This window comes from Nerophis ophidion, linkage group LG04 (genome assembly GCF_033978795.1).
Source record: "Nerophis ophidion isolate RoL-2023_Sa linkage group LG04, RoL_Noph_v1.0, whole genome shotgun sequence".
In the NCBI taxonomy this organism is placed as follows: Eukaryota; Metazoa; Chordata; class Actinopteri; order Syngnathiformes; family Syngnathidae; genus Nerophis; species Nerophis ophidion.
Window position 1 is genome coordinate 28577137 of NC_084614.1, and position 17333 is coordinate 28594469.

Here is a 17333-nt window from a genome sequence, read left to right on the forward strand (position 1 = left end):
AAAACATTACCCAAAAACTACTATGTAGCAAAATTGGTAATTTTCTGCCGTACAATCCACGCCAATACCAACTCTGACTCCCTGTCATATCAACAGAAGCCGCAATACTTCCCCGCACAGCTACAACACTTCTAAGGACCATCCTCAGACCTCTGAGGTGATGCTACAACAACAACAACAACAGCAGTCGCTCTCTCTCTGTTAGTTGCGCCAACAGACGCACTCAGACTCAGCCACTGATGCGTTTACGGCCACACAAGAAATCAGAAAACTCCAACACGACAAACTGTAAATGCCTGTTGCCAGGTCATTACACGATGACTTCTCAATCAGGTTTGTGCGTACTCTATCATTTACAAAACCCAAAACCACTGAAGTTGGCACGTTGTGTAAATCGTAAATAAAAACAGAATAAAATGATTTTCAAATCCTTTTCAACCTATTTTCAATTTAATGCACTGCAAAGAAGAGATACTTAATGTTCGAACTGGTAAACTTTGTTCTTTTTTGCAAATATTAGCTTATTTGGAATTTGATGCCTGCAACATGATTAAAAAAAGCTGATAAAAATTGCAAGGTAGACTTAGAAATTTGAGGAATGCTCATCATACACTTATTTTGAACATCCCACAGGTGAAGAGGTTAATTGAGAACAAGTGGGTGCCATGATTGGGTATAAAGCAGCTTCCATGAAATGCTCAGTCATTTACAAACAAGCATGGGGCGAGGGTCACCACTTTGTGAACAAATGTGCGTGCAAATTGTTGAACAGTTTAAGAACAACATATCTCAACGAGCTATCACAAGGAATTTAAGGATTTCACCATCTACGGTCCGTAATATCATCAAAAGGTTCAGAGATTCTGGAGAAATCACTGCACGTAAGCGATGATATTAAGGACCTTCAATCCCTCAGGCGGTACTGCATCAAAAATCGACATCAGCGTGTAAAAGATATCACCACATGGGCTTAGGGACACTTCAGAAAACCACTGTCAGTAATTACAGTTTGTCGCTACATCTGTAAGTGCAAGTTAAAACTCTACTATGCAAAGCGACAACAACACCCAGAACTGCCGCCGGCTTCGCTGGGCCCAAGCTCAAAGTGGAAAAGTGTTCTGTGGTCTGGAGAGTGCACATTTCAAATTGTTTTTGGAAACATTGGACATTGTGTCCTTCGGACCACAGAGGAAAAGAACCATCCACACTGTTATAGGCGCAAAGTTCAAAAGCCAGCATCTGTGATGGTATGGGGGTGTATTGGTGCCCAGGGCATGGGCAACTTGCAGATCTGTGAAGGCACAATTAATGCTGAAAGGTACATACAGATTTTGGAGCAAAATAAGTTGCCATACAAAAAACGTCTTTTTCATGGCTTATTCCAGCAAAACAATGCCAAGCCACATTCTGCACATCTTACAACAGTGTGGCTTCATAGTAAACGAGTGCGGGTACTAGACTGGCCTGCCTATAGTCCAGACCTGTCTTCCATTGAAAATGTTTGGCACATTATGAAGCGTAAAATATGATAACAGAGACACCGCACTGTTGAATAACTTAAGCTGTACATCAAGCAAGAATGCAAAAGAATTCCACCCGAAAAGCTTCAAAAATCGTTCTCTCCTCAGTTCCGAAACATTTACTAAGTATTGTTAAAAGGAAAGGCCATGTATTAGAGTGGTAAAAATGCCCCTGTGCCAACTTTTCTGCAATGTGTTGCTGCCATTAAATTGTAATTTAATGATTATTTGAAAAAATAAGTAGTTTTTCAGTTTGCACATTACATATCTTGTCTTTGCAGTGTATTCAATTGAATATATGTTGAAAAGGATTTGCAAATCATTGTGTTCTCTTTTCATTTAAGATTTACACAATGGGCCAACTTTACTGGTTTCGGGTTTTGTATTAAGAATGTTATTTCATAGATATTAATCATGAAATGCTAATAGTATATTACAGAAATTATATAAATAAATCATAACTATAATGATAAAAATTAAAAAACTATGACATATTTTATAGACAAAGTAACAGGAATGTACACTTCATCTCATTTCATTGTGCAACATGTAAATGTTTTAAGAGGAGCTAAATGTGATAGCTAAAAATTAGTACACATTTTTCCAAAGCAGGACCTCCACCCAGACATAAAATCCGAGTACAATGGAATCATGATTTACGAACTGAATTGGTTCCTGAACATAGTTGGTAAACTGAAAAGTTTGTATAGTTAAGCAGAGTTTCCCATAAACATGAATAATTGATTCTACCCTTGACAAAAGTCCTTATTTTTGTAATAAACTGCACACTTCGAAGACACTGTAATGTATTAGGGGTGGAATAATTAGTCAACAATTATATTTGTCGACAATAATAGTGATGTCAGTCGTGAATTTTGGGCGAAGCGAGTCCGCGCCGCCACTCGCAAAAACATCGCCAGTGAAAACATGTAAAGTGTGAGAACATTTCCTTCTATTCCCTCCTGCAGAGTTGGCAACACCGCAAGCGCAAACACGCAGACAAACAGATAGACAGACATTAGGCACCAATGCGCTGATACCAAAAGATTAAACATACAATCTATTAGTTAACTAACATGTTAAGAATTAATCATTGACACAATTCTATTAGAGTGCTATTTGAGTGGGAGTTAATAAATAGTCAATATACCGATGTGCAGCTTTTTAAACATCATCACAAAATGTTTTTTTTCTTTTTGAGGAAGTTAGATTTCGTGTTTTGTTTTTTGTATTGCTGCTATATTAGGGATGTGAGCATCCTTTGAGGAAAAAAGAGGAACACTGAGGAAAAAGGTGAAACATTTCTATTAGCACAAAGTGCTGACACGAAAACCCCGAAATATTTTTTTTAAATCCAGACTACATTTTCTGCAATTGGGTGAATTTCTACGCTATATTTTACCTTTGGATTTATTGTAATCTACCAACCTCTTTTGGCTGTCATTTTGACACTTACATGTACCATGTATTGTCCCAAATATGTTTTTGCTTTTATTTATGATATCATTTACTAACATTATTATCATTAAAATTGTAATGTCAAATTCTATAACATTATTGCAAAGAACTTAAAACGTTTCCGATTTGGCAACTCCATTCTTTAGCCACGCCCCCTCAGGTAATATACTTCCGGTGTCATGACCTTTGTTTAAAATCCGTAACAGCAAAAATATACTTTCTTGCTCGCTACTAAAAAATAACTAACAGTGTTTGGATTGTAATCATCCAAATATGATGATTGTTTCAGTGCTCTCAACCATAGTCCTAACATGTTTTCTTCTATTTGTTTTGGAGCAAAAAAACAAGTTTGCCTGTTAGCTAACCATTTAGGTAGCTTACTTGTTGCCGGCACCATTGGTTATCAGAGCTGCAACGTTGATGTCTGTCTACTTTGTTGTCAATCATATTAGCTTGTCCTGCAACTCAGTGCGGCGTTGAGGCAAGACTCTGAGAAACAGCTCAGCTGAGGAGTGTTCAACAACAAATTTTGTTTTAACCATATTTTTATCGATATTTAATTTTAAAAAAGCAGTTGTGATATTTTGAGGCGAAAACGTATGTTTAAAACACGGATTTACACGTTTTTGCGGAAACTTTACAGGCCTGTATTTTAACAGTTTTTTAATGCAGAAACAAGGTAATTGTTTTTTTGCACTTTGCCTTAGGGCCGGGTGGTAAATGATATAGTATTACAGTTAATACTGGTATATTTTAGAAAGAGATATATTTGAGACAATACCATTACTATACTGATATATTTTGATTCTGAATGGCCAGCAGCCATCACCACAATAGCGAGTAGAAGCTCCATCTATCCCTGCGGACAAGCTTGAGGCTATAAAGCTTTCGTTATTGAACACAATTAATGAAAAGTGCTTAAACATAGTAACGGCTAATTAATTACTTTTTAAAAATAAAAAACATGTTACATTACTACTTACAATTAAAATAATCTGTGTACTCTCAACACTAGTTCTCTAGCCATAAAACACTTAGGCAACCTTAAGCCTTTTGCACGTCTTGTTTAAGATACTGGTAGTATAAACCATTTATCGCAATTTGGACTATAGATACCTGGATATCACTTCTGGTCCATATTCCCCAGCCCTTTGTGTAGTACAGGAAGTGATCACTGGTCAGTTCCCCACCCTAGTATGAAGATACATATTTAGTAGGGGTGTAACGGTACACAAAAATTTCGGTTCAGTACGTACTTCGGTTTAGAGGTCACGGTTCGGTTCATTTTCGGTACAGTAAGAAAACAATAAAATATAAATTTTTTGGTTAATTATTTACCATATTTGTAAACAATGGCTTTATCCTTTAAACATTGGGAACACTATAATAATTCTGCCCAAATTAATCCACATTTAACTGCCTAAACTTGTTGCTCAGATTAAATAAAATTACAAAACTTTTCTTCTACATATAAAAAGTGCAACATTAAACAGTTTAAAGTCAACTCATCGTGCTTAATTTATTACAGCATTTGGGAAGCCTGTAGTTGATTTTTATTATGTACATGTTATATTTTTGTCAACATGGGATAGCAGGGACCCTGCCATTCAAAACTAGGCTGCTACATTACTAATGATTAATGTAATTATTGCTGAAAAAATAGTACAATAGCAATAGGAGAGACTATTCATCTCTGAACCACATGGAGTTCAAGTGAAATAACAGACCGACAGGGAGGGCTTTACTGCCCCTAGCACACACACACACACACGCACACACACACATACACACAAACACACACACACACAGCAAAATGAGCTAACGTTACGCTTAAAGATAATTAGCCTTCACCTCAAGCCAGGACTGCCAGCGAGCTGAGCTGCAGTTTAAGTTTCTAGAAGGTCAACGAGCTCATAGTGATGTTAGTAGTAGTTGACTGGGAGGTGTTTTTTATAATTTGGGGAGAGTACGCTGTCTTATGCTCACCTGCTAAACACTATTCTGCTCGACGCTGAAGCATTTACTACATGCGCTCTGAATACGCACTGCTGATTGGCAGTTACCGCTCTGAATAGGCACTGCTGATTGGCTTTGTATGTAACCAATCAGATGGTTGTGTGGGTGGGACAATGCTGGGTGCTGAGACAGAGGCAGAAGAAGCAAAGCACCTTGATAAGACTTTAGCTTAGAAACTTGTTCGGTACACCTCCGTACCGAACCGAAACCCCCGTACCAAAACAGTTCAATACAAATACACGTACCGTAATACTTAAAGATAAAAAAATTAATAAAGTGTCGGCCAGACGTGATCTGTGTTGAAAGACAATAATAAGCAGTGGCAGATGACATACTTTTTCACGAAAAATCGTCCAGATACTGATCGGTGGCTGATCAATCCATAATGACAAACAAGAAAATTTTGGTCACGTTAACCGTAATAACTTTTTCATATTGTTACATTCCTAGTAAAAACACTGCACCACATGCTGTGCGCATGCGGGTAACTTCAGGGATCCATTCCACTCACATTAGAAATCTATTTTATTTTGTAATGGAAATGACTAGGTACATAAAAAGATTGAATGTAACAAAATAATCTGAATACTCTGCAGTGTAAAAATAACCTAAATTATAAAGAAATAAAACCCACACATGGATAATTAATAGCCTCTTGCCAATCAACAACGCTCCTATCCTTGCACCCCTTCAAAGACAAGGGCTTAAATAAACTATGAGCCAAAAATAAAAACATCTATCATGCATCCACAATGACAACATGAGTCAGGAAGAGATGGTTGTCCAACTAAATAAAAAAAATTGCACATCAAAATGCACAACCGTTGCATCCGACACCCCCCCCCCCCACACACCCCCTCTATCAGGAGCATTGTTCCTAACAACGCAATGCTCTACTTTCCATGACATGATTCCTTCAGTCATCGTGCAGCTGAGAATATTGCAAAAACAAGCAGAGCGCGTAAACAAACCCCGTGGAGGCCTCAAATAGAGTGGACCTCCAGAGAGAGAGAAGCTGCATAGACATGATGAAGAAATTCACTAGATTATATAGAACACATGGAAGGAATTAGGAACTACAACATGACAATGGAAGAGGCAGTGTCTGAAGATTAGAGTGCAATTAAAGAGTGTGTGACGCATTTTGAAACAAGCCAACAAGACAGTATGTGTCTGAAGGGCATGTTCATGTGTTAATGTTGACATAACTGTTGTGGTAGGGTAGGTAAAAGGAAAGAACAGCTGTTTCCACAAAAAATCGGTCTCGGAGCTGCCCGACCATCAGCACAATCTGAAGTATCTCAATGAAATATCATTATCAAGTATTAAAACAAGGCAGAACATGTTACACAGAGAGGACTAAGCCAGGAGCAGGTAAACTAATAGCATGCTAAACCAGCTTGAAATAACACCAACAAATAAGTGCTTAGTAAAGTTTAAGAAGTGTAGATGGAAGAGCAATACAGGCCAAAGTAAGCAGTTATTTACAAAAAATTAACAAATAGATTAATAATAGTCTAGAGAGAGGATAATATAACAACTGTTAGTTTGTCAGCATTGTCACAGTCAGTACACAATACGTAAGAGGAGTCCAGATCCATCTATAAATTGGTGACGTCAACACCAATGGTAGTATCAGTATACAAGCAATACTAGACTCATAAATCAATATGTTTATTTTCTCAAAATAATGTTTTTGTCATTCTTGTTAATGTTTGCAAATTCAGGGAGTAATTCCATGGACACAGGACGTGGAAGGAAAAAACGAATGATTTAAAAGAGCAATAGATAGCGTTTTTTTTTATTTTGTTTAGTTATTGTGTACTATTAATTTTGTTTTGCTCAAACAATCGTATGCAATAAAAGAGAATAAGGAACTCGTTTAAATATTGTGTTAGCATAAATCCCTGATTGGAACCTTCCCAGCAAAGTCAGCTATCTCCGCTCCCTATTTGACGGCAGTTTTTCCAAAATAGAGGCATTTTATTATTTTGTTTTAAACAACAATTTGCCAAAGTATCTGCGGATAACCTAAACTACTCAAAAATTGTAATAACTTTGTTCATTATTGAATTTTGAAACTGCTCTTTTCATCTTAGCTTTGACTCCATGTGACATATTTAATGCTTACATTGCCGTAACTAAATATAAGCGGTGCTTTTCATGCTTATCATTTTTCCAAAATTATTTTCACTATCCTAACACTTTGAATACACATGGGTTATTAATATTGTACAAACCCCGTTTCCATATGAGTTGGGAAATTGTGTAAGATGTAAATATAAACGGAATACTATGATTTGCAAATCCTTTTCAACCCATATTCAATTGAATGCACTACAAAAACAAGATATTTGATGTTCAAACTCATAAACTTTATTTTTTTTTTGCAAATAATAATTAACTTAGAATTTCATGGCTGCAACACGTGCCAAAGTAGTTGGGAAAGGGCATGTTCATCACTGTGTTACATTACCTTTTCTTTTAACAACACTTAATAAACGTTTGGGAACTGAGGAAAGTAATTGTTGAAGCTTTGAAAGTGGAATTCTTTCCCATTCTTGTTTTATGTAGAGCTTCAGTCGTTCAACAGTCCGGGGTCTCCGCTGTCATATTTTAGACTTCATAATGCTCCACACATTTTCGATGGGAGACAGGTCTGGACTGCAGGCGGGCCAGGAAAGCCCCCGCACTCTTTTTTTACGAAGCCACGCTGTTGTAACACTTGTCTTGCTGAAATAAGCAGGGGCGTCCATGATAACGTTGCTTGGATGACAACATATGTTACTGCAAAACCGGTATGGACCTTTCAGCATTAATGGTGCCTTCACAGATGTGTAAATTACCCATGCCTGGGCACTAATACACCCCCAAACCATCATAGATGCTGGCTTTTGAACTTTGTGCCTATGACAATCCAAATGGTTATTTTCCTCTTTGTTCTGGAGGACACCACGTCCTCTGCTTCTAAATATAATTTGAAATGTGGACTCGTCACACCACAGAACACCTTTCCACTTTGCATCAGTCCATCTTAGGTGAGCTCGGGCCCAGCCATGCGGGCAGCGTTTCAGGATATTGTTGATAAATGGGTTTGGCTTTGCATAGTAGAGTTTTAACTTGCTCTTACAGATGTAGCGACCAACTGTAGTTACTGACAGTGGTTTTATGAAGTGTTCCTGAGCTCATGTGGTGATATCCTTTACACACTGATTTCGGTTTTTGATGCAGTACCGCCGGGCTTCACGGTGGCAGAGGGGTTAGTGCGTCTGCCTCACAATACCAAGGTCCTCCAGTCTTGGGTTCAATCCCAGGCTCGGGATCTTTCTGTGTGGAGTTTGCATGTTCTCCCGTGAATGCGTGGGTTCCCTCCGGGTACTCCGGCTTCCTCCCACTTCCAAAGACATGCACCTGGGAATAGGTTGATTGGCAACACTAAATTGGCCCTAGTGTGTGAATGTGAGTGTGAATGTTGTCTGTCTATCTGTGTTGGCCCTGCGATGAGGTGGCGACTTGTCCAGGGTGTACCCCACCTTCCGCCCGATTGTAGCTGAGATAGGCGCCAGCGCCCCCCGCGACCCCAAAAGGGAATAAGCGGTAGAAATGGATGGATGGATGGATGCAGTACCGCCTGAGGGGTCAAAGGTCCGTAATATCATTGCTTACGTGCAGTGATTTCTCCAGATTCTCTGAACCTTTTGATGATTTTACGGACCGTATATGGTAAAATCCCTAAATTCCTTGCAATAGCTCATTGAGAAAGGTTGTTCTAAAACTGTTTGACAATTTGCTTACAAAGTGGTGACCCTCACGCCATCCTTGTTTGTGAATAACTTAGCAGTTCGTGGAAGCTGCTTTTATACCCAACCATGGCAGCCAATTGTTCCCAATTAGCCTGCACACATGTGTGATGTTCCAAATAAGTTTTTGATGAGCATTCCCCAACTTTATTAGTATTTATTGCCACCTTTCCCAACTTCTTTGTCACGTGTTGCTGGCATCAAATTCTAAAGTTAATAATTATTCGCAAAAAAAAAATGTTTATCAGTTTGAACATCAAATATGTTATCTTTGTAGCATATTCAACTGAATATGGGTTAAAAATGATTTGCAAATCATTACATTCCGTTTATATTGACATCCAACACAATTTCCCAATTCATATGGAAACAGAGTTTGTAATATCATTAACCACTCAAGGTCATAGAACGGTAATACCACGGCAGGAAATTGCAATGTTTGCGCATGCACTGGCGGATCGGGCAGCTCAGAAAATCGGGCAGTGACAGTTTGTCTCTGCTCTAAGTGAACTGCCAATTAACACAAAGAGCACTTGAATAAATTAAAGCTGTATGTCCAAAGTCACCTCTTTGTCTGTAATTACCTTTCCAAAGACACCTGACACTGAAGAGTTGACATGACATCTGTAAAGTGTAGCTTTACGGTGGAGATTTAGGAAAAATATGCTGCTAAAGACTAATAAACATCACTTACCCAAAAGCAGAAATTAAATAATGATTAAAAATAACTAAAACCAGAAATAATATTAAAAAACTTTGAGTGGATTAATTTCAGATGAAAGAGTCTACAAAATAGAGTGACATAGTTCTATACAGTTCTACATCTTTAATTTGCTTCAATTTCCAAACTTTTCTATTCACAAACCCTGTAACAATTAAGGTTTGTTAATGGAGGTCCCTCTGTATTTCAATTATATGAAATACTAAGTTCAAGGTTTCTCCTTAATGTAATTGATTTTGGCGCACCGCCACTCCAAAATAAATGCCACCACACTGTAAAAATGTGTGTTTTGTGTGAACAAAAAATAAATGTTATGTATTTTAACCTCCAGAAAAGAATGACAAAAAGTCAGACACTCTTTTTAACTTTAATTGTGAATCTTATGCTAACAACCCGCCCAATTCCAACACATTTCCTCTCTGAGCACACCTTTGTCTCCGTGCTTCACTCAGAGACACACAACAGCACAACGCCAACATGATGTGTTAGCGGCGATGGGAACAATTAACATCAATAATACACGAACGTAACATTACCACGAGCAGGCCCTTACAGTATGAAAAGATATATGTATAGCCTAATACTTGCGCACCATTGATTAATGATGCACCGGAAATTTGGTCGCCGGAAATACGACTTTGACCAACAAAACACTGCCGAAACCGGATGTTGTGATGATGTAGGCAATATGTACGGGATTGTTTGGAGCTGAGACAGCATGTCTGCGATGTGGACATACTTTAACCTATCCGAGACATACCGACGGACAGCCATCTATAAAATGTGCAAACTGGGCTAATAAGAGGTAAAAGGCGGCGTTTAACGAGAGAAAGGCATGCAAGCGTGACATCAGTGAGTGTTTTGGGAAAATCGGGCACGCTGCAGCGCGCTGTTTTTCTGGTACATGGAGGGACAGAAGAATCTCTAAACAGTGTGAGTGCAGTCTACAATAACACCACGAAAAATTGCTAGATTTGTTGCTAGTCGGTTTTAATAAAGAAAAAGTCACTAAAAAAGATTGCAAAAGTCTCTAGAGACTTGAAAAAGTCTCCAAGTACATTGCACAATAACTAGCAACAATGAGGAAATAGAGCTAAATTATATAAGAATTGATTGATTGATTGGTTGATTGATTGAAACTTTTATTATTAGATTGCACAGTACAGTACATATTCTGTACAATTGACCACCCGAATAAGTTTTTCAATTTGTTTAAGTCGAGGTCCACGTTAATCAATTCATGGTACAAATATAGACTATCAGCATAATACAGTCATCACACAAGTTAATCATCATAGTATATACATTGAATTATTTACATTATTTACAATCCTGGGGTTGGAATGAGGAACTTTGGTTGATATCAGTACTTCAGTCATTAACAATTGCATCAACAGAGAAATGGACATTGAAACAGTATAGGTCTGACTTAGTAGGATATGTACAGCGAGCAGAGAACATAGTGAGTTCAGATAGCATAAGAACAAGCATATACATTAGAAATACATTTGATTATTTACATTAGGTTATTTACAATCCGGGGAGATGGGATGTGAATGGAGGAGGGTATTAGTAAAGGGTTGGAGTTGCCTGGAGGTGTTGTTTTAGAGCGGTTTTGAAGGAGGATAGAGATGCACTTACTTTTACACCTGTTGGGAGTGCATTCCACATTGATGTGGCATAGAAAGAGAATGAGTTAAAACCTTTGTTAGATCGGAATCTGGGTTTAACATGGTTTGTGGAGCTCCCCCTGGTGTTGTGGTTATGGCGGTCATTTACGTTAAAGAAGTAGTTTGACATGTACTTCGGTATCAGGGAGGTGTAGCGGATTTGATAAACTAGGCTCAGTGAGAGATGTTTTTCTCTGTCCTCCACCCTGAGCCAGCCCACTTTGGAGAAGTGGGTTGGAGTGAGGTGTGATCTGGGGTGGAGGTCTAAAAGTAACCGGACTAGCTTGTTCTTGGATGTTTGGAGTCTGGTTTTGAGGGTATTGGAGGTGCTGGGGTACCAAGAGGTGCAAAAATATATTATTACCAGGAATAATGACACAGAATATTTTTTAATGAATGTATACAAGTTTTTGCCTTTTTAGAAAAACAGATTCCGAGCAAATTATATGATGATGTCATGTTTACCATGCCCACAGCCACAGGTATCTCAGCAATCTCAGGGCAACCCTAAAGTGTTTAAGCAAATATTCTTTGACCCTTTGGTGAGGTACTCAAAATCAGGTGACATTTTGTTTTGTAAATGTTACCATACTCAAGTATAATTATTTCTTTGTGAAGCGAAAATAATATTGTTTTAAAACGTTCTTATTATGCCATACCCCTAATAGACTCAAGCGAATAAGCAGTACGGTATGTAAGCTATGTTTTGCTTTTGGCAAAACTGTCATGTACTATGTGATCTGGGACGGTTGGATTATGATAGTGGCAATGGTTTTATTATATGCAAACAAAGGAACGTCACATGTTTACAGTTGCACAATTCAACCTGCCGTAGGACAACGGATGAACATTAGGTATTGTGCTAACTCCGGCATATTTATATTGTTGCTCTATATTGATGAATATGCATTGTCTTAATTCAAATACATAAATAAATAATAAATGTCTAAAAAAAAAAGAGCAGATCGTATTGACTGCAATGCCCTTTCTTCGTGTCTCAGCAATTGCTGAAGTGATTGTGTTGGTTACAGATAGTCATTCTTGTCAAAGCATGACATATATTCTTAAATTGGCAGTATTTCAGACTTACTTTGAATAATGCGGGGGCCCAGTTTAAGAAAAGCGTGCATTCATGGAGTGAGCAGAGGCCCAATGTCATTGCAAGGCTGCACGGCTTCATGCAGGCTGAGTATTGCATATAAACACAAGAGCAGGTCGTGAAACTCGTTTTTTTTTTGTTTTTTTTTTGCGTCTTTGTTTGCTAGTGCCGAGGGCCTCTCGGTTACAATACTATGCACACCGCAGCATGTGCAACTCTATAAATACAAGCAGATTATTTAGCATTAAATCGAAATGGCTGAATGAGAAAGCCCAGAAAGATGTCAGACGCCAGCATCTTTTAGGTAAAGATGCGCAGAAAATAAACATCAATGTTGGGGTCTTTCAGTAAAGCTACGAGAGGCGGACGTCATGACTCCGCAATTTGACAAGACGAGACGGCCGGGGCGGCCTTTTTTTTATGTGTGTCACATTAGCAACATTTACCTCCAGTGTGCGGATTTCTTGCTGAGTGAGGTCGTTGGACGCGGCGCATTTGGTCCTGAGCCCCCGCAAGCTGGAGATGGAGATATCTATCATGTTCTGGATCAGCTCGCACTGTTGGAGCGCGGCCATGGCTATTAAGTCTCCTCCATCGCCGCCACCGCTGTCCCTCTCCGGCTTCTCGTCACTCTCGACCATGCTCGACAAACTATCCATTCCTCGGCATTTGGGCTGGGCTGGGAGGGCTTGGAGGATTGGGAGGGCTGGTTGGGAAGCGGCAACGGCTAACAATCCGACATGTATGCAGCAGCTCCGGCGACTTATTGTGGAAAAGGAAGCACCTGACTGCGCCAATGTCCCCTCGCTTCCAAAACTGCTGAACAATGCCTTTAGTTCTGTTGTTTAGTCCGAGATAGGACGCTCGACGCGAGGAAGGTTGTTGAAAAGTCCCTTGACGTGACGATGAAGCCCGTAGTTTAACGACAAGAGAGTCCTCTTCTCCCCCAACAGACAGCTCTCTGCTAGTGGCTTTCACCGTCTGTCAGCTGTTGGGAACATCATGGGGCGCGCGGTGCATTCTGGGACATGTTGTCTTTTGGCTGGCGCCTCTCCCCCCACGCCTATGGCAGTAAGGGGAACCGTTTTTTTGTACTGTCGCCCGGCTCCGGGGTAAGTAAGTACATTTTATTTATAAAGCACTTTTCACAGATAAAATCATAGTTAATTAAAACAACAGGGCAACATCATTACCATGAATTGATTAACGTGGAAACTTGTCCAGGGTGTATCCCGCCTTCCGCCCGATTGTAGCTGAGATAGGCACCAGCGCCCCCCGCGACCCCAAAGGGAATAAGCGGTAGGAAATGGATGGATGGATGATTAACGTGGAGCCCTACGATAAGGTGGCGACTTGTCCAGGGTGTATCCCGCCTTCCGCCCGATTGTAGCTGAGGTAACTAAGTAAGTACATTTTATTTTGAAAGCGCAGTTCACAGATAAAATCACAAAGCGCTGTACAAAACATATGTGAAGTAAAACTACAATTCATCATAAAGTGGATTAAAAATGATAGTTGAAAAGATGCATTAACTTAAAGCTTTACTAAAAAGAGAAGTTTTCCAAACGTTTCTTAAACGTTTCAACACAGTCAAGATCACGAAGAGACTGGTGCAAATTGTTCCAGAGCCTGGGAGCTGTAGCCTGGAATGCCAGTTCTCCACGGGGTTTAAAACGAGTTTTATGGCTCTTTAGAAGACCCTGGCCTGAAGGATGTAAGAGGCTGCACCCTGAGGAGTCAGGGCATAGCAAGTCAGTGATGTACTGAGGGGCCCCACCATGCAACGCACAAAATGTCAGGATTAAAATCTTTAACTCAGGTTTTATGAAGACTACAGAAAATGGGTGCGATACGGGCTGTTCTGGGTGCACCGGTCAAAAGTCTGGCAGCCGCATTTTGTACAGTCTGAAGTCTCTTTAGCGTTGACTTCTTGAAAAGGGTGAAGAGAGAATTGCAATAGTAAATGCAAGACGAAATGAACGCGTGAATAATCAATTCGAGATCCAATTTTGACAACAAATTTCTCACTTTAAAAATAATTCTTAGATGATAAAAAACAGTTTTTGGTTAGTTGACGACAGTGACCCTCCAAAGACATGGACTGATCAAACACAACCCCAAGGTTTCTGTCAGAATAATTGTACTGTATCTAAGTTATTACAAAACTGTGTTGCCATGAGTTCCCGGCGAGAAGACAAAAGCTGTTTATGATCCTACCAAGCAAAAGGCTTGTAAAACTCCACTGAGTAGGATGGGAAGCGACATGAAGGTGTTGGTTTCTTTGATGTATTGTAATCCACAGGAAGATTTTGTCTTGACCCGAGATCTACAAAGCGTAGAGGAGGCAGGGCCTGATCCCCCTCCAGGCACCTTTTCTTTGAACTGTTTTGTGAACGAGGGCAACGGCTGTTTACGACCTTTTCTTTGAACCAACCTTTTCTTTGAACTGTTTTGTAACCAAAGGCGGCGGCTGTTGACGACCCCATACCTTTAGAAACCGCTGTTGCCATGTAATCAGGAAAAGTCCAAATAAAATAAAATACAAATACAAATACAATCTTTCGTCAGAAAGTGGCGGAACGCTGCACAAAGGTACAAGTGTACGCGCTCTCCTCAGTGAGCCAAATTTAATTCTGTGTCTGATTCCTTGCTTCTTTGTCTGTTTAATAGATGTCATCTGTGTTTAAACCTCACATCTTCTGAGGCTGCTTTTACAGGTGTACTCAGAGCACCAAGAGAGTTCCTGATCAGGGGCAATTATCAGAGTTTCCATTTTGTTTGAATTTACACTAAGGTTTTGCAGGTCGATACAAATATCGGTAGTATCGATGCCAAGGGTAGTAACCGTATTGGAACGATACTAAACGATACAAAAACTCTGTCTTTGGCCCACAAAAGCGAAGAGAAACTATTATTAGTCTCCTTGAGACTCCCTAAAACCTAACAAACAGGTTAGAAATCTTGACTCAGACAGTCAGACTTGAACTTTAACAGCCACATGAAGTCAATAAAGTAACAAAAAAAGAAAATGAATAACATCAGCAGCTTTCAAACACCTAAAAACGTGGTCAAAATCAGAGGAATAATGTCTGAATCAGACTTAGAAAGACTAGTTCATGCCTTTGTCAACAGGAGGTCTGTTCTGTTCAGGAGAGGACACAGAGAAGATAAGACAAATAATAACAGAAGAAATTAACTAAGTAAAAAGATGGTTCAACAAAAAAAGACTATCTTTTAATCTCAGTAAGACAAAAATAATGCTATTTGGTAACAGTAGAAAAGAGCATCATACATAAACACAAATAGACAGAGTAGATACTGAAAGGGAAAAAGAAACCAGATTTTTGGGGATAATAATAGATGACTGCGATGAGGTGGCAATTTGTCCAGGGTGTACCCCGCCTTCCGCTCGATTGTAGCTGAGATAGGCACCAGCGCCCCCCGCGATCCCAAAGGGAATAAGCGGTAGAAAATGGATGGATGGATGGATGGATTAATCGATGATAAAATGAACTGAAAATATAAAACATAAGGTGGCAAGAAACATTTCAATAATGAACAAAGCAAAATACGTCCTGGGCCAAAAATCCATTCATATTCTCTACTGCTCGCTGGTGTTACCATATTTGAGTTATTGTGCTTACGAAGTACAAAGTAGAATAATTTTGTGAAAAACGTTCAACCTTACTGAAAATAAGATATTCTTCATCTCAGTATGTTAATCATGACTGACTTAATTATGTATTACAGAAACTGCTGTATTAATCATTCACGGATGTCATTGTGCAAAAAAAAGATGTCAGTAAATGAACGTATATATTTGTAAACGCTCTGAAGTGGGAAAGGGGTATGGGATTAAATAAGCTTTGCTTCTTCCTACTCCTTTTCGGACATGATGTAAAGTGAAATGATATGAAATTGTGTGATGTATTATGCTGTGTGTTCATGTTCGAAATGAACTAAAGAAAGAAAGAAAGAAAGACAGAAAGAAAGAAAGTAACAAAAAAAGGAAATGAATAACAGCAGCTTTTCACCAGCTAAAAAAGTGGCCAAAATCAGAGAAATAATGTCTAAATCAGACTTCTAAAGACTCGTTCATGCCTTTGTCTACAGGAGGTGAGACTACTTCAGGTGTGTACAAGGTGTGTCCATTCTAAAAATACTATATTGAAAGAAAAAAAAAACATGGAATAAAAGAGCATATAGGTGAAATGGAACGGGCCATTGCAAAAATGTACTGTAACATTACGACAAATGACAGCAAAAACTGTGATGCCTTTTTATATAACAGCAATTAAGCAGTTGTTTCACAGCCAAGTACTGCAAATGTTACTGTGAAAGTAATACCATTCATTATTAACCAGTCATTTGCTGTGAATTTATTATTGGAATTTTGAACATAAAATATAATTTAAGGGGTAAATTGAATTAAAAGCAGCTTTGTGAAGACCCTATATTTGGTGCGTATCAGTTTGTAGGGTGACTCAGTGAATCAACTGGACAAGGAAACCAACAAAGCATTTGATTGATTGATTGATTGATTGATTGATTGATTGATTGATTGATTGATTGATTGATTGATACTTTTATTAGTAGATTGCACACTACAGTACATATTCCGTACATCCATCCATCCATTTTCTAGCGCTTATTCCCTTTTGGGGTCGCGGGGGGCGCCGGCGCCTATCTCAGCTACAATCGGGCGGAAGGCGGGGTACACCCTGGACAAGTCGCCACCTCATCGCAGGGCCAACACAGATAGACAGACAACATTCACACTCACATTCACACACTAGGGCCAATTTAGTGTTGCCAATCAACCTATCCCCAGGTGCATGTCTTTGGAGGTGGGAGGAAGCCGGAGTGACCACTAAATGGTAACACCCGAATAAGTTTTTCAACTTGTTTAAGTCGGGGTCCAAGTTAATCAATTCATGGTAATAACATGGAACTTAAAAAGAAATACAAAAAAATATGCGATGAGTTGGCGACTTGTCCAGGGTGTACCCCCCCTTCCGCCTGATTGTAGCTGAGATAGTCACCAGCGCC

The 17333-nt window shown here is 39.2% G+C and overlaps 1 protein-coding gene across 1 annotated transcript in view; it reads right to left on the bottom strand.

Annotated features, from left to right (window-relative positions):
• LOC133551263 (kinase suppressor of Ras 2-like) overlaps positions 1 to 13293 on the bottom strand; it is a 73101-nt gene extending 59808 nt beyond the window's left edge. The window contains exon 1 of the mRNA XM_061897780.1: positions 12731 to 13293. Coding sequence (XP_061753764.1) covers positions 12731 to 12943 — 213 coding nt within the window. The 5' untranslated portion in view covers positions 12944 to 13293. The remainder of the gene's footprint in view (positions 1 to 12730) is intronic.
• Positions 13294 to 17333: the final 4040 nt, after the last annotated feature.